Source organism: Acipenser ruthenus, chromosome 22 (assembly GCF_902713425.1).
Source record: "Acipenser ruthenus chromosome 22, fAciRut3.2 maternal haplotype, whole genome shotgun sequence".
NCBI classification, from domain to species: domain Eukaryota; kingdom Metazoa; phylum Chordata; class Actinopteri; order Acipenseriformes; family Acipenseridae; genus Acipenser; species Acipenser ruthenus.
Window position 1 is genome coordinate 2194102 of NC_081210.1, and position 20540 is coordinate 2214641.

Genomic DNA, 20540 nt, shown 5'->3' on the forward strand with positions numbered 1-20540 from the left:
TCCGTACAATAATCTAGCACCCGTCACACTTGTTGAATAGTTTACTGTGTGTGTTGAATGTAGGTTTTTAATTTTAACCAGCTAGTCTCTATTCAAATGTCAGCCTTCTCTTTTAAAACAGTACATTTATTAGGCACAATAAAGCAATATTTAGGCTTCAGAAAACATAAGTAATAGTGCATGCTGTATAAAGGCCCTCCAGTTAAAAAGAAAACAAATATACAGTACAGTACATTAACATTAAAATTGCATACAGCATTTTTTTGGCAAAAAAAACAACCTTACAATCTTTGTTTAAAATAATGTACCGGGCCAGTTCCACAAAATACGACCCTGGCTTCTACAGCACACTCACATGTAAACCCCGTACAGTATATGAGGTGAGAAGTTTGCACCACTTTGTTGTAAATTATCTTTTTTTACAGCGTTTTTATGCATGATTCAATAAATGCAGAGTTTGTTGTAAATTCCCAAGCGTTCGCCCCTTATCACCTGTAAGTGTTGCAAGCGTAGCAGTGTGTGGGGGGGGAAAGCTTTGTAAATGTTCCTTTGTGCTTCACACTGTATTATACAAACAGACTTTGCCAAACGCAGCATGCAACCTTTTGTTTTTTTTTTACTTCACTTTGAAAATACTAATTGTGCTGTGACATTATTTGTTTCATCGGTTTGGGATACATTTAGCAGCAGTGACTTGTAGGAAGGACTTCTTATCCTCAGCCGATGTTTAATTCATTAACTTCTGTGCCGCTTCCCCATTGTCTGCAAGACTCATCGCTTTAACATGATTGAATTAAGCACAGGTGCCAATTCACTGCATGAACACAATGCTTCAGACACTCTGACTACATGGGCATCAGCATAAAAAAGACAACACTGAAGCCAGAACAGTAAATTGTAGTTTAATCTCCGAGGGAGATTAATGGTTACTGTGTTTGGCAAGGAGAATCAATATGGAAAGTACAATACTAAATAAATTCCACCACTGAAAAAATAGATCATATAATAATTTGATGGTTTAATTAACCCTACTCCATAATCTGCCCTTAAAGAATTAAAAATGTCTATGAACAGTTGCAGAAAACGTTACTGTACATGACATTCCTCTTGGTTGGTTTATATACAGAATAGTGACCTCTCACAGTTTTAACACCCCATTGGTCTAGATATGATCAAAACCAAAATTACAATATAGAGATTTGGCTGCGGGGCACAGATTCACTGACTAGCACTATAGTCCATGTTTGCCCTTTCCTCCACTAAAGTGTGGTTGGCCACAATAGCGACCTGTGCAGTTACGGCCCGTGTTTAACTTGCATTACAAACTCCAGTTGCTACTGTACATAAAAAAATGATACTGCAAAATTAGGATTTTATTTTTTTTATTTTAAGAAGGTAAAGGGCGTCTGCTAAGAAATAAATAATAATAATAATAATAATAATAATAAACAACATGCAACATCTTGTGCATTCTTGCAGCATCATTGTTTCCAGTATTAGATCACATTTCACATGCGTAACAGCGTGGGGTCCTCGATTGTTATACTGAGGACACAGAACTATTCTTTATGGTCAATCATAAAAGGTTTGACTTTCTTTAACTCGCCCAGCAGCTGGGCAGGAGCATGTATTAGGTCAAGCCTCACTGACAGATGACACTTCATCCATGTGACTTTATGTGCTGTTTCAATAGGGTTAGTTTCAGGTTAGGTAAAAAATATATTTTAACACTTGAGTCTCGACCGTGCAAGGTTTGTAGCTGTTTATTCCGCAGTTCGGTTAAAGCAGCTTTAGAATATAATCTCATTGCCATTTTTCTTACTTGATTTACTGAAGCAGTTTGAAACAATTGAAAAATTACTAAACTAAATGAGGCAATTCATTTGAATATCAAACCCTGTCAGTTTCTGTCTCATTGTGACAAATTAACAGAGATGGCAGGGTATCATTGCTACTACTCTATCTTGGCAGACTTGAGATTTGCAACAATAAAGATTTTTTTTAAAAAATAATCTGCACTCACTGCTGTTGTCCTAAAACCAAAAACGTACCCGAAACTACAGGAGCACATGCAATCCGCAGTAGTAGCAGCACCAGCCTTATTCTGGAAAAACACATTCAAGGGATGATTAAAAAAAATAATACCATACCACACATAACTTACATTCATTAATCTTAAAGCCCGCCGAATCAAACAGGCTCTTCCAACACAAACGATTTCTTCAAATGAATGCCAGCCATCCCTAGATCTTATATAGAAAGCTGGTGGTGTAGTCAAATCTGAAGACAGGAGGTGTGGCCCCCTTGCCATGCCCCTGAAGGTAGTACAGTTTGATGAGCTCGCCCAGGAACTGCACGATCTTGACGTCCTCGCCCGAGACGCCCAGCTGGTGCTGCAGGAAGCCTCTCCGTCGGCTTGCCACCGAGGCGTCTCCCTCGCCCGGGTGGATGGGGAGGTGCAGGTGGTGGCAGAAGGTGTAGAGGAAGGCCTTGGAGCAGAGCTGGCTCAGCATGCTCTGCACATACATGAAGTAGGTGCTGCCGCGCTTGATCTGTGTCCGGTGGTCCGCCAGCCTGCCGATCAGCGTGCCCTTGTAGGGGGGGCAGCGCAGGGTCTTGTGATCCGCGTCCAGGATGCTGATGTACCGGCTGTAGCGGTTCAGAGAGAACAGCATGCTGGAGCCAGTGGGAGAGGCCACCCTGCAAACCAGGAGGCGACAGGTTAACTGCACCAGTATTGTGGCTTTTATTTCTCCTGTTTTAAGCTGCAAATAGCACTATGCAACTATCTCTCTGTGTACTATATTGTAAACTATATTGATTATAATCTGTGGCTATCTAAGAGTAACCACACTGACATCAAGGAGACATATGATATCTCCATAGAAAACACTCACCCACGATTTGATCCAACAGTAAGACGTCTGTTTACTACTGTAGACAGTACACTGTCCATTTATTTAATACCGTAACATGTATTTGATATTGTAAGTTTTTTTTTTTCAGGTATGTTTATGCATGTACACCAGACTTAATACTGGTTGGTAACTCCTGTTCACAGCAGGCACAAGATCACTTTAGTAAAAATAAGAGCACCTGGAGCAGTGAATGTGTCTAGTTCTCATGCTGTACCTACCTGTGCAGCCCGATGAGCTTCCAGCTGTGCAGATCTGTGATTTGGAAGGGGGAGGTCAGCCAGGGCTTTATCGTTTCCGCATACTTGCCCAGGTTTGGCACGAAAATGATCAGGGCGCTCACCAGCTTTCTCACCTTTCCTTCGTCTGTGCCCATCACTACCAGTGTCCTCCCACTGAGCAAGCAGAATATGGCTTGCTGGGCGAACGGGTACTGCCTGATAAACCTCAGGGCACCCTGCCCGGCTTTCCTCTTGTGATTCACTGTGATGGGATTGCCTGAGAGGAATGGAGAAGCAGCCCGCTCGGAGCTGGTGGAGGCGCTCATGAAGCTGGTGCTGTCCGAAACGTCATCCAGGTCCAGCCTGGACACCTCGTCAGAGAGGTAAGTGAGGTTCAGCTCGTATGAAGGAAACCCCTCCAGAGCCCCGTCAGCGGAGACAAACCCTCCATCATCCACACCCGGGCCCTGCTCCCCCGCTCTGCTTGACCTGAGGGCCACCTTTACCACTCCGTTGTCGCTGCACTCCTGGCTGAGCTCAGGGGCTGGATCCTCGAAGTGGGGGCCCTTCTGTTCAATGCAGCAGGCAGAATCACCCTGCTCTGTGGCCTCCTTTTCAAAACCCTCTGCATCCTGCACACTGGAGTCCACCTGCTGTTGGCTCAAAGCTGGAGACTCGTACATGTGATTTTCAGAGCCGTCGCCGTGGGGCCCCTCCTCGTGAATAGCACTGGGGCAGGAAGCCCTCAGATCCTCGGGTATGATCGAGTCTGTGGTGCTCAGCACTTCGATGCTGTCCTCGCTGTTTGTCCTCTTGCTCACTGCTTTCCTTCGGACCACCTCGGGATAATGTACCTGCAGACTCGCCTGGCTCTCCGATTGGATGAAGGATCCCTGAGCAGGGAAAGATCTCTCCGTCCCCAGCACTTCGATGCTCTCTCCGCTGCTTACACTGCCTTTCATATCCGCTTCCAGGCACTCTTCGGAATTGTCCTGAGTGATGTCACAAAGGCTGGAATCTGTCTCCTGCTGCCCTTCCTCACTGATGTCCTGCTCCATTTTAATAAGCACGGTCTCCACGCAGGACGTGTATGACTCCAGGCTAGCTGGCTCGTTAAAGGGGGCAGGATTGAGAGGGTTACCACTGTCAGGGGCTAGCATTTCACCATATTGGGGCTTTTCAGGTTCCTCCTCACAGTCTCTGAAAACCTCGAACAGAAAGTTGGTGATTTTTTGCTGCTTCAACAGAACTGTGTCTATCTGGCTGGTGGAGATGTAGCAGAGGTCACCCCTGAAGGTCTTCTCGATTTGAGCCAGCTGGTCCATGGTCTGGTTGAAGAAGTAGACATCAGAGAGCTCTTCCAGCGTTTTCAAGCGCTTGTCGAAACATTTGGCTGATTTTGCCTTTATGAACTGAGGGGTGTAAGACGGCCTGCGGGTATTGCTGGGGTCGTCCGATGGGTCTTTGGGATTAGAGCCACCGGAGTTCTGGTCCTGGTCCGCTCCAAGAGGGTCAGAGGGTGGTTCGAGTTCGTAAGGGAGGAACTCAGGGTCCTTCATCTTTCTGTTAGGGTAGGACGTGACCTGCTTTAAAAGGTCTTTGTGCTCGTAGATTGATTTCTCCACGTTAGCCAGCTCGTTGGCTTTCTCTATTGCTTGGGTTGAGTAGCAGCCGTTCTCTTTCTTCTGCAGCTCGGCTTCCCCGTGGAGCACGGTCCTGGTGTACTCCAGGTCCTTCAGCTTCTTTTCCAGTTCGTTGGCGAAGGCTTTCCGGTTTCCAGTCTTCAGGCACTCGGACGCCTTGGAGAACTCGGAGGAGAGCTCCTGGAACTGCTGCATGATCTTGTCTTCGTCAGAGGAGATGTAGGCCATGCAGAAAGGCCTCACAAAGCCCCTGGCCTCCAGGTCGTAAAGGGTTAAGTGGTGGACGTAGGCAAAAGCCCCTTCTTTGGAGTCGCCCAGCACAACTTTGGAGTCCTCCACGAAGTTAAGTTTGGGGTACCCGCAGCCCGGAGGGTGCCTCACAAAGGAGGCCTGATAATCCACGGACATAATCCTGAGAGAGAAGTAATTGAGATCAAAGGTGCCCCAGGCTTTGGGGTCATCCGGGACGGTCAGCAGTGGCTGGGGCCCCACTTGTTCGGAAAACTCGGAGATGAGAATGAAGTCCTTGGTGAATTTGGCAAAGGAAGCCTTTGACCAAGGGTTAGCATTTCCAGCATGGGGGAAGAGAGGCAGCGACAACTCTTCTGGCAGCGAGTTAGGCTCCACATAGGTGTCTCCAAAGTCATCATCTTTCGTGAAAGCTACCAGATCTGGTGAACTAATCATATTTCCTGCTGTGAGATTGACATGGGGGGAAAAGGCACCATCAAATATCCACTCAGACAGGTTTAACAGAACAATCCAGCCATGATACAGTCTCTCTTCTGCTCTCTCTCGCACTCTTTGTATATTAACATAGAGCAGTATAACCAAACGACATGAACCCGGCAAAATAATAATGATGATGATGCTGATTGTAATCAATAATTCACAAATAATAATGGAAAATAAATCTTGTTATTTCCAACAAGAAGTCATCCAATGTGACTTAAACGTTAAATTGGCTTTTCCCCTTGACATGAATGCCAGTAACACTGCCAATGAAGAATTAAAAAAAAAAAAAAAAGAAAAAAGCTAAAACATTATTTACACAGCAATGCCAGAGAGCCGAAAAACGCTTTGGATATGAAGTTCCTCCTAGCGTCTGGCTTTAAAAGAACAAGCGGTGTAATTCCAGTTATTTTCAGCACGTAAAAAAAAAAGACCAATACCAAATACGACCTGATAAACAGTTCATTAACGTTACTATCAGAAACAAGAATTAAAAATAGGCAGCCATTTTTTATCCACATGACCCGTCCACATGACGAGAATGTATCCGGCCTGTTCTTAAGAAAATCACTACTCATCAAGTAATCCCCCGCCTAATACGGTTCCTATAAAGCTCATTTAATTAGGAAAACCCATAAACTGTACGTCCAAATCAGCGAGTGAGTCTGCCTTGCTTTTTGATTACACAGTGGGGGTAAAAAAGCTTTAGAAGAAATGCATACCGGGAAATGTAGTTTTTAGTCATCCGCTTTTACGACAGCCTACCGAAAAGTTGGTGTTTGCGACACTTCTTGTCCGCATGCGGTAAAGACGAAGGGACTGTGTTCAAATCAGCAATGCTCGAGCTAACAGGATTTAAATGAAAAATTAAATGTGAGTCAAAAGATGTATATCTTAACGAGTGTAGAAAGGGTAAAAAGGATTTGATTACAGTTCTAGTTCAAGTAATTAGTTACTATGACAATAACTGAAAGGTATTTTGGAACGGATTCTGACAATCAACAGTTTGCTTGTCAGATTTAAGTCTAGGCACAGTTTTGTAAATGTAAACGAAGGTTGTAAATAGTGCTGTAAAGGCAAATGTTCGTTGATAATATGATCGGTATGCGAAAGTTACATTACAGGACCTGACAATAACTTAGCACTGATAATAAAACTGTCAGTTATCTTTAATCAAATGTAAAGAATCGCATGTTAAATGTACATGTTTGTTTTTTTCAAATCTCACAGTGAGGAGATGTGCAGGTGATACAGTGACGTAATGCCACCAGCATCCCCCAACTCTGTTCAGGAGAAGAAGAAAGAGGGAAACAATCAGGTTCTTCTGGGATGATCTTTCAAAGAGGGTGCTTAACATTACGCGCTGGATTAAGGCTGACAACAGTCCTGGAAAAGTTTAGCTGGTTCTGTAGACGAGTTTCGACTGAAGACATGCGACGAGCCCAGATAAAGAAAGTCCTGTGTGTGGCCGAAAAAAACGATGCGGCCAAAGGGATCGCAGAGATCATGTCTAACGGGGGGATGCGAAGGGTGAGTAAACATTAATTACAGGGGCATTAATGTTTACATTGTGGTTGGAAATTGATATATCCACTCCATTATGTCCAACTGTGCAGCCTCCGTATGTTACACCACTCAAACTGACCAGGGACAGCAAGCCTGTTGCATATGCAGGGTTGAAATAAGACTCCTGTTGCATAGTAGTTTCACCCATTCCAGGTTTTAGTAGGAGTCTTATTTCCGTCCCTGATATATAATGTTTTTTTTGTACGTATTAGTATTTCAGAATGTGAATTTTATGTAATATTACAATTAATTTGTGTGTGTATTTTTTTCTAACAGAAAGAAGGATTGTCTAGATTTAATAAAATCTACGAATATGAGTATCACTGGTTTGGGCAGGTATGTTATTTTCATATTTATTCATATTGTTAGCTTCTTTACAGCATACATATTTAAGTCATTTCAAATATTAGCTGTAAACTTTAAGTTATAGCCCCTCATTCTGGAATCCTTTCCTATTAAGTACACCAGCACAAAGAAATGAAAATAAGTATTCTATTCTTCCTGATCTGAGCACTGCTGGGATATGTGATTGCAGTAGTGTATTGTGAAAACGTTTTAAGTGTAACACATGCACTTTTACAATGAGTCGTGATTCGGGTGGGGTTTGAGCGTTACATTGCAGTGATTAATCAAACTGATTTGTGCTTCTCTCTACAGAATGTCACTGTATCGATGACCTCAGTATCGGGTCACCTCCTGGGGCTGGAGTTCAAAGCTCCGTTTCAGAAGTGGTAAGTGAAGTACCTTTAATGCAAGTCAGCCTAAACAAGATGCTGTGTATCACGGGACAGATCCCTGTGCATGAATGAGTGAAGGCAGCACATGCTTGTCAGGTAATGCTTTGCTGCAGAAATACCTTTCACGTTTTTTTCATCTTGCAGGCATAGTTGCAACCCAGTCGTCCTGTTTGATGCAGAAGTGGAAAAATACTGCCCAGACAACTATGTGGATATCAAGGTGCAGCAATGTACTGATCATTTCCGTTTCATTTATCAGAATGGACAGTGTGAGCCCTGTTATGGAAGAATCTCTCCAGATACTTGTTTTGAAAGACAGAATGTACACAGTTTTATTTTGTATATCTACTATAGATTTAATATATTTATTAAACTGAGGGATCTTCCAGGTTAACGCTGTACCCCTCCTGTTGTTCTGCTGTATATTACATTGCTCAGTGATGTCCTGCGTTTTTAACATTCTCATGTGTTTGCGCTGTGCTCTCCAGAGGACCCTGGAGAGAGAGGTGAGGCAGTGTCAGGCTCTGGTCATCTGGACAGATTGTGATCGCGAAGGAGAGAACATTGGCTTTGAGGTCATCGAAGTCTGTAAAGCAGGTGACAGATCAATCCATTACAGGAGCTTTGCTGAAAGTTGCTATTCAATTTAAAGCAGCTGAAATAATGTTAAAATAACAGCAGTAATAAGCTTTATCTTTCTAGAGAACTGTGTTTTCAGTTGTAATGAAACTTGATTTTACAGACAGATTACAGACATCCTTATATTTTTAAAACCGTGCATTCATGGTGATGAAAGTTGCAGAAAGCTCTGTGAAGCCATGAACTATAATGGAGTACAGTATTTGGTTAGCTGCAGTGCAGTTGCATGTTATGATGACTGAACACACTCTTATTTCAGTGAAGCAGAATTTGCAGGTGTTCCGAGCCCGCTTCTCAGAGATCACCCCCAACTCGATCAGGAATGCCTGCCAGAACCTAGCGGAACCGGACCAGAACGTCAGCGATGCCGTGGATGTCAGGCAGGAGTTGGACCTTCGGATCGGTAAACCGGACCTCTGTACTGCCGTAGAACTATAACACATCCCGACAGTTATTTCCCACAAACTTCAGAAGAAAAAAAAAAAAGCACATCACAGTTTTTTTTTATCTCCATATTTTCTGCTGTAAAACCTTACAGCTTGTAGCTTCTATACCCAACCTGCTGGATATATTGCTACATTGCTGCATAGTTTTTCATTGTTGTTATAGATAAGGTGTTTGTTCTGCCTGTTTCTCTGCTAGGGGCCTCGTTCACCAGGTTTCAGACTCTGAGGCTGCAGAAGATCTTCCCTACTGTGCTCTCGGACCAGCTCATCAGCTATGGCAGCTGTCAGTTTCCTACGCTGGGCTTTGTGGTGGAGAGGTTTAAAGCCATTCAGGCCTTTATCCCCGAGACGTTTTACAAAATTAAAGGTAGTGCATGCGTCCCGGCCAGGTTTCGTGCAGCTTGAAAGCGATTTCTCTGCTAGTTCGGCGCTTGCTAAACGTGATAGAACCGTTTTACACAGTGCAGATACAGGGCTGGGTTTGAAGGGTTTTTTCTGATTTCTGAAGTGCAAGGCAGATCACTGGTTATCTGCAACACAAAATAAAAAAAAAAACCATACATGGAGTTAATACTATGCAGATGTACAGTAGTACACTCAGTGTATGTAGCGCTTAAGGTTCGTTTCTAAAGAACAGCACTGCATACCACATAGCTTGGTTAGCTCCAGGTGACCGGCATTTTTAACTGTGGGGTCGCTCTACATGTTGCCCCACTTTATTCAAACTTGTACAGTAAATTTATTGACTCTCCCTCTCTGTGCTGTTTGAAGTGACCCACGAGATGGAGGACTGCGAGGTGGATTTCGGTTGGAAAAGAAACCGGCTCTTCCACCACACTGCCTGCCTAGTCCTGTACCAGATGTGTATGGAGGTGTGTGCTTCACAGGGCTGGCCCTAATGGTTGCACTGGATACACACTCACACACACACAGACGCACACACACTCACGCTCTCACATAGACGCGCAAAAACACACACACACACATAGATGCACACATACACACACACACACACACAGACGCACACACACTCACACACTCACACAAACACACACACACACACACACATAGATGCACACATACACACACACACACACACACACAGACGCACACACACTCACACAAACACACACACATAGATGCACGCACACAGACAGACGCACACAGACAGACACACGCAGACAGACACACGCACACAGATGCGCGCACACACACACAGTCTCTCATTGCAGGAGAAGTATATAGAACTGGACTAGCCTGTCATTCTATCAATGTTTTTTTTTTGTTATCAGAATCCTGTTGCCACGGTCATCGATGTGTCCAGTAAACCAAAGAGTAAATGGAGGCCTTTACCCCTCGACACGGTGGTAAGTACAGGATAACGGCAGTGTTTACTGTTAAACTTCCACTGTTATACTCTGATTTATCCTTTGTACTGATCATTTTTAGATATTAAACATAGGCTATTGTTTTGAGTAAGTATGTTTACAGTAAACTATACAGAAGACTTATTTTAATCTTATTTGAAATATGTTTTTGATTTAGCTAATTGAGCAACTTGGCACATGTAATGATGAGTACAAAGCAAGCTGTATTTATTGACTCGTGTTCAAGATGTATTTCCTTTTTCTTTTTTCTTTTAGGAACTTGAAAAGTTGGCTTCTCGTAAGCTGAAAATAAGTGCCAAGGAGACCATGAAAATAGCAGAAAAGCTGTACACACAAGGGTAAAACCCATCCGGTCACTTAGGTCTACAAAAAAAAAAATATAGCTGAAAAGCTGAAACAGTATGTACAGTATTTTGCACTTATGCTGCGGCTGCAGATTTGTATTGCATGCCTTCTTTGTGAATGCTTGAGGTGTCTTTCCCTCGCCTGTCTCTCAGGTTTATCAGCTATCCCCGTACCGAGACGAACATCTTCCCCAAAGACCTCAACCTCACCCCCCTGGTGGAGCAGCAGACCCAGGACGCCCACTGGGGGTCCTTCGCACAGGGGATCCTGGAGAGGGGCGGGCCGACCCCGCGCAATGGGACCAAAACAGATCAGGCCCACCCCCCCATTCACCCCACCAAATACACCAGCGGCCTGCAGGTGAGCTGCCGTCAAGCACTTCGAAAAGCCTTTGGAGGCAGAGTTTGTTTGCTTGTGAATTGGTTGAGAACGGATCATTCGCAGCCAGGTTTTAATTGGAATGTGCACTGCGCAGGGGAACGAGCAGCGCCTGTACGAGTTCATCGTCCGACACTTCCTGGCTTGCTGCTCCCAGGATGCACAGGGGCAGGAAACCACGGTGGACATTGACATCGCCCAGGAGAGGTTTGCAACGCACGGGCTAATGATCATCGCCAGGAACTACCTGGATGTGTACCCTTACGACAAGTGGTATGCGAAGGTAATGCACCGACTGTACCGTGTGTTTACTGCAGCATGTTATTTAACCTTGCCAGTGTATCGTTAGTTTGTCTTTCCCCCATCATGCATCGATGCCATTTTATGAAAAATAACCATTCCGGAGATACAATTTCATAGTTAGTTTGTGCATTTCCCGCGTGTGACACACATACAGGATTAGCCGTATATGAGCAATGCTTGATGCTTGGGTGATGTTGCAGGTGATCCCAGTGTACGAGCGAGGGTCCCAGTTCCAGCCCACCACCATCGAGATGCTGGACGGAGAGACAAGCCCACCACAGCTCCTTACCGAGGCCGACCTCATCTCACTCATGGAGAAGCACGGCATTGGTTAGAGAAACGATTTCCTTCTTTCAAATGACAAACGGGTTGTTTTGGAGGAAGAAGAGTTTCCAGATTTTAGATTATTCTAGCAATTTACTTCCAAGCTAAATAGAGCAAGTTGCCACACCCTTGTTTTTAGGATACAGGCTCCATATCTGAGGGTGTGTTCAGTTGCCTGCCCTGCCTCACAGATGTATTACTCCATTGCCCTCAGCCTAGCTCCAGTGTCCTGTGCAGCAAGGTGCAGCAAGCATTACTGAAGCATAGATTCAGTGAATCATGATGTTGCATAAAATTGCAGTAAAACTGAAATGCAGATCATGTATCTGATTTATTTGAAGCCGGATGGAAAGGTATTTCTTTAATAGCTTTTGAATGTTTTCGGTCTGTGTTTTTTTTTTTTGCCTGTTCTGGTAGGCACTGATGCCACGCACGCCGACCACATTGAGACCATCAAGTCCAGGATGTACGTGGGGCTGACTCCGGACCAGAGGTTCCTGCCTGGCGAGCTGGGGATGGGACTGGTGGAGGGTACCTTGTATTAGACTTTGCAGTGGGGTGGATAAAGTGAACTCATCGTGGGCTGAACCAGTTACAATGAAGGCTGGCATTTAAATTGCTTCATGTAAAGTAATGAAGATATTTTTGGCACCAGAGAGTGATCTCTTCTGATAATTTGTCTTCTGCGGAACATGTTCATTTAATATCATATTTTATAAGTTGTTGTAATTACAGTGGGAAGTTGTTGGTTTTATTAATAGTGTACCTTTTATTTGTAAGTGGTACCAAATTGTGGACCGGTATAGGCAGATGACAGCAGAAAATAACTGATCCAAAACACTTAGTAGAGTAAAACGAAACCGCATCTCTTCACAGAAGCCATCAGCTTGACTCTAAATGTGTCCTACAGATTTCCTTCAGGATTCCTGCAGTGTGTATTGATGGTCTGTTTGTTTCTAGGCTATGATTCAATGGGCTATGAAATGTCCAAACCGGACCTGAGAGCTGAGCTTGAAGCTGACCTGAAGCTGATCTGTGAAGGGAGGAAGGACAAGTTCACTGTCCTGAGGCAGCAGATCCAGAACTACAAGCAGGTCTTTATAGAAGCTGTGAGGAAGGCGAAGAAGTGAGTTCAGGAGTCGCTCTTTATGAATGACTGTGTGGTGGTGGTGGTGGTTCAGCCAGTCTGACCTGAGCAGTGATTGTGAAGTTTTCTTTTTCTTCTTTTATTGTCCATTGCAGATCTGAAAGAATTGGGTACTGTTTCAAAATATAGTAAATCATGACCTGCAAGTAAAAAAAGTATTAATAATAATAATAATAATAATAATAATAATAATAATAATAATAATAATAATAATATACTTCAGCACGGAGACTGTAAACTAGGTGTGGCATTTTAATGTGGCATGAAAATGTTTATTAATAAATAAGATGACTTCCAATAACATATTTAGTAATTGTTTTGATGTGCTAAGCTTTCATTTTGTTATGTACCAAAATGTCTATATTGTATAAGTAAAGCAAAGACACATGTGTCAGTGCTCTGCACCTATGGGGCACACTGTTGTATTGTACATGAAGCATTGTACTGTATTGGACTATGTTGTAGATTGGAGCTGGCACTGTCGTGTTCGTTAGACCTCACTCCATGGTTGTGCTGTTTGGTCTTGTTCTCAGGTTGGACCAGGCGCTGTCCAGCTACTTCGGAGAGGCGAGAGAATTCACCCAACAGGAGGAAATCCAGATGGAGATTCCTCTTCCCATCAGGAAGTGTCCGCAGTGCAGCCGGGACATGGCCCTCAAGAGGAAGAAAGATGGGAAAGGGTGCGGATCACACATCATTTCAAAGCTAACGTTGCTTGTTCTCCTGTTTGAATTAAGTTCTCATGCAGTACTAAATACATGTATGACTTTCCCTTTTATTTGTGTCTCAGGTTCTTTCTGTCCTGTATGGGCTACCCTGGCTGTAAGGCTGCAGTGTGGTTTCCGGAGTCTGTTCTGGAGGTCAGCAGAGATGAAAGTGTTTGTCCTACATGCCGACCACATCCTGTGCAAAGGTGAGGCTGCATACAGTGGAACTGAGTCCAGGTGTTCTGTGAGGGCGTGAAACACACACAGATTTTTTTAACATAAATCTGATTGATCTGCCGTGTCGGTTCCAGGTTGAAATTCAAGTTCAAGAGAGGCAGCCTGCCCCCCGCGATGCCTCTGGAGTTTGTGAGTTGCATCGGAGGCTGTGACGAGATGCTGAGGGAGATCCTGGACCTGAAGTATTTACGAGGAGGAGGAGGAGGAGGTGGTACTCCTCAAACGAACCCTCCGTCTGGCAGCTATCTGCGGAACAACCAGTCTCACAACCAGCCAGGACGCCCCGATAACTCCTGCGGCAGACAACCTCCTCGATCCAAACTGGAGCCCAAAAGACCAGCGGCCGTTGTTAGCGCCCCTCGTCCAGTCCAGGCAGCTCAGGGACCTGCCGGAGAAAACGCCGTTGTCTGCAACTGTGGACAGGATGCGATCATCCTGACCGTGCGCAAAGAAGGGCCCAACCAGGGCCGCCAGTTCTACAAGTGCAACACAGGCAATTGCAGCTTCTTCTTGTGGGCCGACCAGCAGCCGGAGGAGGGTCATGGGAGTGCTGGGGGCAGGGGGTTCTCCAATCCACCCCGGTCAGCTGCTCGACCCTCATCAGGGTTCGGAGGCAGCGCTGGCCCCAGCTCCAGTGTCACTGGGCGTCCAGGTGGCAACAGCAGGTTTTCGGGTGGGGGCGGAGGTGATGCAGCCGTGTGCAGTTGTAATGAACCAGCGGTGACGCGGACAGTAATGAAGGACGGGCCCAACAGGGGGCGCTCATTCCACACGTGTCCCAAACCCAGGGAGCAGCAGTGCGGCTTCTTCCAGTGGGCGGATGAGAACGTGCCTCCAGGTAATAATGTTAAAAAAAAAAAAAAAAAGATGTAGAAAGATGGGACGTGGTTTCAGTTTTACAGCATGTTGGTGTGGTTTTATGTAACTCCTTCTGCTCTTCTGCTGCTTTTGCGTAAGACTCTTTTGAAGTTTAAGTATTTAAAAAAAACTTTGTTTATTAGAGGAGTTTTTAGAAGTTTTGAATTTATGCATACTGTTAATGTGTGTTTTTTTTGAGTAGGTCCAGGTGGTGGGTTTGATTCTGCTCCCCAGGTTGGGGGACAGAAAGGGAAAAGACAAGGTGGCAACGCCCCAACTAAAGGACCCGCATCCAAGAGGCAGATGACGTGTGGAGTCTGCCACCAGCCGGGCCATAACAGAACCACCTGCCCACAGAACAACTGAGAGAGCCCTTTCCCATATACTGCCATCAATTTTAAAAGGGGAAAAGATGTTCACAAGTATTTGTTCCTGACACACAAATTAAAAGGTAACACTGATGATTAAGTAGAGCCTCTGTCTTTTACAAATAAAGTGTCCTGTTATAAAATGTTATGTCCCGAGAACACATATTGGCATATATTCTGTAAATATAACCTGTTCTGTATAACAGACGTGTGCCTTTTGCTCTTCTTTGCAACACTGTGCTGCATATAAACTGTGTGTGTCTATACCGACTATAGCCATGCCTGAGCTTAAAATAAACTCGATCAATCTCAGAGAAAATGAACACTGGACAGTTTGAGCTGAACTTCTGTGTCAATTTAGAATCTGACACTTTCTTTTCCTTTATTGTTTATATTCATGTTTTAATGTTTTTTAAAATCATTTAATGTTTTCTATAATAAATGTATATAAAACAGAACGCTTGGAGTGGTTTATGAAACAGTGTGTCTATATTCAACAATTTGTTCAGACATATGTGTCCTTACCTTAAAAACTCTAAATAACTTGACAGAATAACTACCTAGTGAGACATAGCCTGAGCCAGCTCAAACAGATCATAAGATGGTCAGAATTAACCAACTTCAGGATTTTCAATCTAGCATTTCTACTGTGTATAGTTATTAATATGTATTTATTAACTGGGAGAAAGTGAAACAATGCAGAATTAGTTTTTAAACAAAGTAAAGCTTTATTGAATATCATTTTAAAACTATTAAATTCTGCTCCAGCAAGGACAAGCTCATATTAGTAACCAATCCAGCAGTGGTTAAAACACACAGAATTCAAAAGGAATTACGCAGTTTTGAGGACAGTGTGTCAAACTACCAGCTGCATAGAAAAGACTTTGGTTATAAGTGCACTAAATGGTGAACGATTTTTAACAAAAAAATAAATCAAATTACATGGGAGAGAACAGCAGAGTGTGTTAAAATATATTTTAATATGAAATACTTTGTATGTGTTAATATTTAAATTTGAAGACAAAAATACACTTAATACATTTTATAATACTAAACAATGCCTATTAATCATACAACAAATTATTCTGCCCATTCTACAAAACTATAGACCGCCAAGCAGATTCTGGGCAGGGGACTTTCTCATTAACCGACGAACCATATGTAAATTTAACGAGGGAAAAAGCACTACAAAAATGCAGTTCTCTTTGGCCAGAATCCTAAATGACCACCTGCAACTCCTCGCTGCATGAAAACTAAGTATACTGTAAAGGTTTTTTGTTCAACTTAACAGCAAATCTACGGTACCCTGGACTTGTTTTACCACTGACCTGTAACCAACAAATGCACAGGTCCATGAAGTAAAATTACAATATAGGCCAGCCAATACAAATGAGACCCTTTTCAGATCTGTCTTTGTAAAATTAATTCAAGCAGGTCAAATGTGTTGATGGATACATCAGAAGAGTTCTCTTTAACTTGCTAGTTTCGATTTATAAAAAGCAACTCGCCATGTTCATTAGAAAAGTGTCACACACACACACACACACACACCATCCAACTGTCTAAACTGCCTCACCAAAAAAAAAAAAATTAACAAAAATACATTGTATTCAAAAGGAGTTTAGACAGCAATGAAAGTGCCAATGCCAGAGGCTATGTAGAATTAAATCAATAGGGCCCCTGGCATGAAAACTTTGTCCATCCGTGCTTTTGAATCATCACTTTATACTGCTCTTTGAAGCAGCATATCCGGGTTAGACAATGCGCAATAGAAAGTATACCCGATCTCATCAATCTCTTCTGCAGACAGTTCAGACAGCAGGTTCACAGCACTGTTGAAGTAGCTGGGCAGGAACCCCTGCTCCAGGTAGCCAGTCATCTCCGTGATAACTTGCAGGAACCGGTCAGCCAGGGCTGCTTCACTCCAGTCCGACTCCATGTCGCTGAGGTGCAGGATGACGTTGACCAGATGCCCGCCGGTCACTCTTCTCAGGGACGGCTGGTCTTTGCAGACCGCTTTAAGGATTTTCAGGCAACATAGCCGGAGACCAGAATCGGACGCATCCAGGTCCCTGAGCTTGGTGGCTTCATCCATGTAAAAGCTCCGGCACCACAGGTTCTCAAAGTTTCCTTTGCTCTCTGGCTGGGATGTCAGCACTGTCTCCTCAAACCTTATTATTGGCAAGATATCAATGAAAAGCTGGCTTTGTTCCTGTTGGATTTCTAGCTTCAGCTCCTGGGACCCCATCACTTGCCTGATGGTGCACTCCAACATGCTGCCTAGGGCTGGCCAATTCATGGACCCCATCACCAGTTTGTGCAAAGACTCATTGACCGCGTTGGAAGACAGGTAGCCCCCCACAATGAATTTATCCCAGTAGCTGCTCCCCCGACCAAAGTACTCCAGGTTTGTCCGTCTGACCATCCAGAACTGTGGGGTATTGAGGATGGTCTCCTCCCCTGGAACAAAGTACCAGAACTTTTCTTCAATCAGCAAAGGCACCAGGAGACAAGCGTGATCAGCGGAGACAACCTGAAGGTCGTCAAACAGCGAACCGCCCAGAGACATCTCCCCCAGCGGCATCTCAGGCTGCTTGCTGCGGAGGAAAGCTTGGATCTCCATGCAGACGTCCAGGGCTTTCTGCTTGGCCTGGGCCACGTCCGACTCGGAGAGCGTCACGTGACTCTGGTAATAGTGCAGGAGCTTCTCCTGAAGAGTGACGCATAGCGGAACCCGGCGGATCTCTAGCTTTGGCATCTCAGCCATACTGGAAGCGCTGCAGTCCTCTGTGGAAACATGAATACAGCTGTTATACATTTACTGTGTGAACTGATGCTAGATCTGTCCAACAACTGAGGCCAGCACTACCAACTAATACATCAAGTCAAACCATGCAAGGAGATCTGTGACCTTTGATGATGTGCAGTTTTAAATAGACCTCCAGTGCATGTACACAGGGACACCAATGTCTCCAAAAACACATGCAAGATACCAAACTACAAGCAGTCACACCTACAGCTACATCATTTTAAAAACACAAGCACTGATAATACTTGCCAAGCTTAATTTTGTAACCAATAAGATCAGTACGAAGCAAATTATTATTTATTTATTTATTTTTACCTTTTTCTATTTTGATTACAGCTGGTAAGCTTTTGTTCACAGAGTTTTCAAGCCCCCTCTTCAGCAGTTTAGGGGAAGCACCAGTCAAGCTCAGCTCCTCCCAGGTCTCGCTAATGCTCTTCTGGTCTGGTTTCTCATCTTCACCTGGGGGGCGGGCGGCTCTGTCAATCAGCTGCAAGAAAGGGAGGACAAGCAAGGGTCACTGCTCATGTTACACAGACACCAGACAGGCAACAAAGGAAGCTTGAAGCAAATAACTTACTGCAATACCTATGCATGCGTTATATATAAATGTGAATTTGCAGGCTTGATTGAAGTAGATGTTGTTCCAGTCCTAGCATTGTGATCCTGTGCATTTAATGGCATGCTATACTGGGGCGTTTTATTCAATACAGTTATTTGAACAATAAACATTAGCTCTTGTGTTAAATTTACAAAGTGACTAGAAAGAGGAACTGTTTTTAGGGGAGGACCGTCTTACCCGTTTCACTGCCAGTGTAGCGATCCCCAGCACAGCGGCTCCCCCTATCCCAAGCACCAGCCTGGCATTAGCCAGCAGGAAGTCAACGGCCGTCGCTATGCCATCCTCTCGCCGGCTCTTCCCTCTTTTCTGAACTGTGCCCTCCATCGTAGGTACAGTCCCTGTAACACAAAAGATTTTAGTAAAATATGAAGGGCAGACCATTCCCTGTCACAATAAAGGAAACGTACAAAACAACTGAAAACTTCAGCTGCAAAACGCCGTTTGATCATGGAATGTGTTGCTGCTCATTAAACTGCTCAACAGAAAAATGCTTATAAAAAGCTTCAGTACTCAGATCTACACACGCAATACTTATTTTTCTCGTTTTGGCAGCCCAAGCAAGCAAAACGAGGGTGTGGAGCCCCCTGGCTACTCTACAGGAAACCAACAGTGTTTTCATCAACACATTCCAGTGACGTCATTTGGAAATGCGCGAGTCGGGCATTGCTCTCATAGTCAGGCAGATGCATTTTAAAGTGCAAAGTTTCACAGGTTCAGTACATCATGCTTTGATTGTAAAGGAATGCGTAGCAGTGCCGGCACACAGAATGTTGGGATCCAAGATCTGCTCCATACTGGTTTGCTTCAACATGCCCACCCTAAAAACACCCACTGTCACTATCTCTCGCACTATCTGCACCCTGCACTGCTAGAATAAGTCGTCACATTATCTCGTGCATATACGACACAGCAAATTTAATCTGGAACGCAATATATTTTTTACTGGGTCATTTGTTACACTACACAACCACACCGCACTTTTACAGCAAGTAGAAATATGCTTGAGCATGTATACTCGGTCACAATATTTTTACATGTTGCCTTTTTGTTGTTTGAAAATGTTTGTATGACGCGCCTCGTTAAAATAAATACACCGGTATACCGAGGTGTATTTATACTAAAGGCAAGACTTCTGCCATACACCGAGTACGTGCAAAGACAGCTGTACAGGCTGGGTAAACCAGTGTAATCTAGTATATCAACATCCGTGCTCACCTCAGCAAACCGTACGGTGCTTAAAAATAACAACAAAACAACCATTCCTAGCAAGTAACATAAACTCACCTCTGTGTCGTTGCGTTTGTCTGTACGTTTCAAATCATAACTTCGAAAATCAGACGCAAAGTTTACCTTCTTTCGGCCCCTTCTTTTCCATCCTGTCACAAAGCCAGTTCTGTCTGTCTGTGCTTGCTTGCTTGCTTGCTTGCTACACGGATACGTCCACAATGGAAGGCTGCTGGCTCTTCGATGGACCAATCATCGCCCGCCGTCCTTCTCTTCATCCGCGTTCAGAATTGACTGACAGCACGGGAGGCGGGGTTTAAATACCAAGGCAAATACACACACAACCTGGAAGACACTATTTGATTGGCATGCTGAAACTGCAGTAGCGGTTCGATTATATTTAAAGACGCTGCCCGAGCTAGTACTTCCCCAAATAAGCTTTTGTTAAAATTCTTGTAGCGCCATTGCAAAAGGAACCAAGAAGGAGGCATTAATCTATAGGCATTAAATAGGTATAGGAATCCTGAGCAGTAACATGGTTTAAAATGCGGTGCATCATGGTCAATAAACCATGCGCAGGGCTGTTAGGCTACTGTATGTGAAAGTAGGTTGATGGACGGTTTGTCCTGCACGTTTACGTGCTGATGTAGGCATACACAAGCAGTGGAAATGCATGCGAAGGCATCATTCACACTGTGCCTTGCAGCAAAAACCTATTCAGACAACTGCTGTCGAAATGATAACTGCTTTAAGCATGCTGGAATAGTCAATCAAACTGTTTCCTAGATTAAAAAAAAAACTCTCTAAATAGTCCCGTCTTTTATATATTTAAATCTGAAATCATACATTATATATATACACACACACACACACACACACACACACAATCAATTATGCGTTTGCTGTAAATTAAATTATAAACACTGTCCAAAAT

The 20540-nt window shown here is 44.0% G+C and overlaps 3 protein-coding genes across 5 annotated transcripts; 1 reads left to right on the forward strand and 2 right to left on the reverse strand.

Moving 5' to 3' along the window:
* Positions 1–167: 167 nt before the first annotated feature.
* On the reverse strand, positions 168–6223 carry LOC117431616 (guanine nucleotide exchange protein smcr8a-like). The gene is made up of 2 exons (XM_034052733.3): positions 3137–6223; positions 168–2700 (listed from the first exon to the last, which is right to left on the reverse strand). The coding sequence occupies exons 1-2, from the start codon at positions 5464–5466 to the stop codon at positions 2244–2246; spliced, it is 2787 nt and encodes a 928-aa protein (XP_033908624.3). The 5' UTR covers positions 5467–6223; the 3' UTR covers positions 168–2243.
* A 50-nt stretch (positions 6224–6273) lies between these two features.
* On the forward strand, positions 6274–15412 carry top3a (DNA topoisomerase III alpha). 2 transcript variants are annotated; one of them, XM_058995766.1, is made up of 20 exons: positions 6274–6384; positions 6742–7041; positions 7354–7413; positions 7735–7808; positions 7959–8034; positions 8303–8411; positions 8713–8856; positions 9096–9266; positions 9671–9771; positions 10192–10266; positions 10543–10625; positions 10785–10992; positions 11108–11293; positions 11514–11643; positions 12055–12168; positions 12598–12763; positions 13318–13464; positions 13575–13697; positions 13803–14566; positions 14786–15412. In XM_058995766.1, exons 2-20 carry the CDS (start codon positions 6841–6843, stop codon positions 14950–14952), a joined length of 3099 nt encoding a protein of 1032 aa, XP_058851749.1. In that variant the 5' UTR covers positions 6274–6384; positions 6742–6840; the 3' UTR covers positions 14953–15412. The 2 variants fall into 2 exon arrangements, with proteins under 2 accessions (XP_058851749.1, XP_033907673.3); XM_034051782.3 differs by having other exon boundaries at positions 14789–15412.
* Positions 15413–15658: 246 nt separating this feature from the next.
* On the reverse strand, positions 15659–19908 carry mief2 (mitochondrial elongation factor 2). 2 transcript variants are annotated; one of them, XM_034052024.3, is made up of 4 exons: positions 19733–19908; positions 18560–18720; positions 18079–18250; positions 15659–17741 (listed from the first exon to the last, which is right to left on the reverse strand). In XM_034052024.3, exons 1-4 carry the CDS (start codon positions 19755–19757, stop codon positions 16678–16680), a joined length of 1422 nt encoding a protein of 473 aa, XP_033907915.3. In that variant the 5' UTR covers positions 19758–19908; the 3' UTR covers positions 15659–16677. The 2 variants fall into 2 exon arrangements, with proteins under 2 accessions (XP_033907915.3, XP_058851750.1); XM_058995767.1 differs by having other exon boundaries at positions 19667–19908.
* Between the last annotated feature and the right edge of the window lie 632 nt (positions 19909–20540).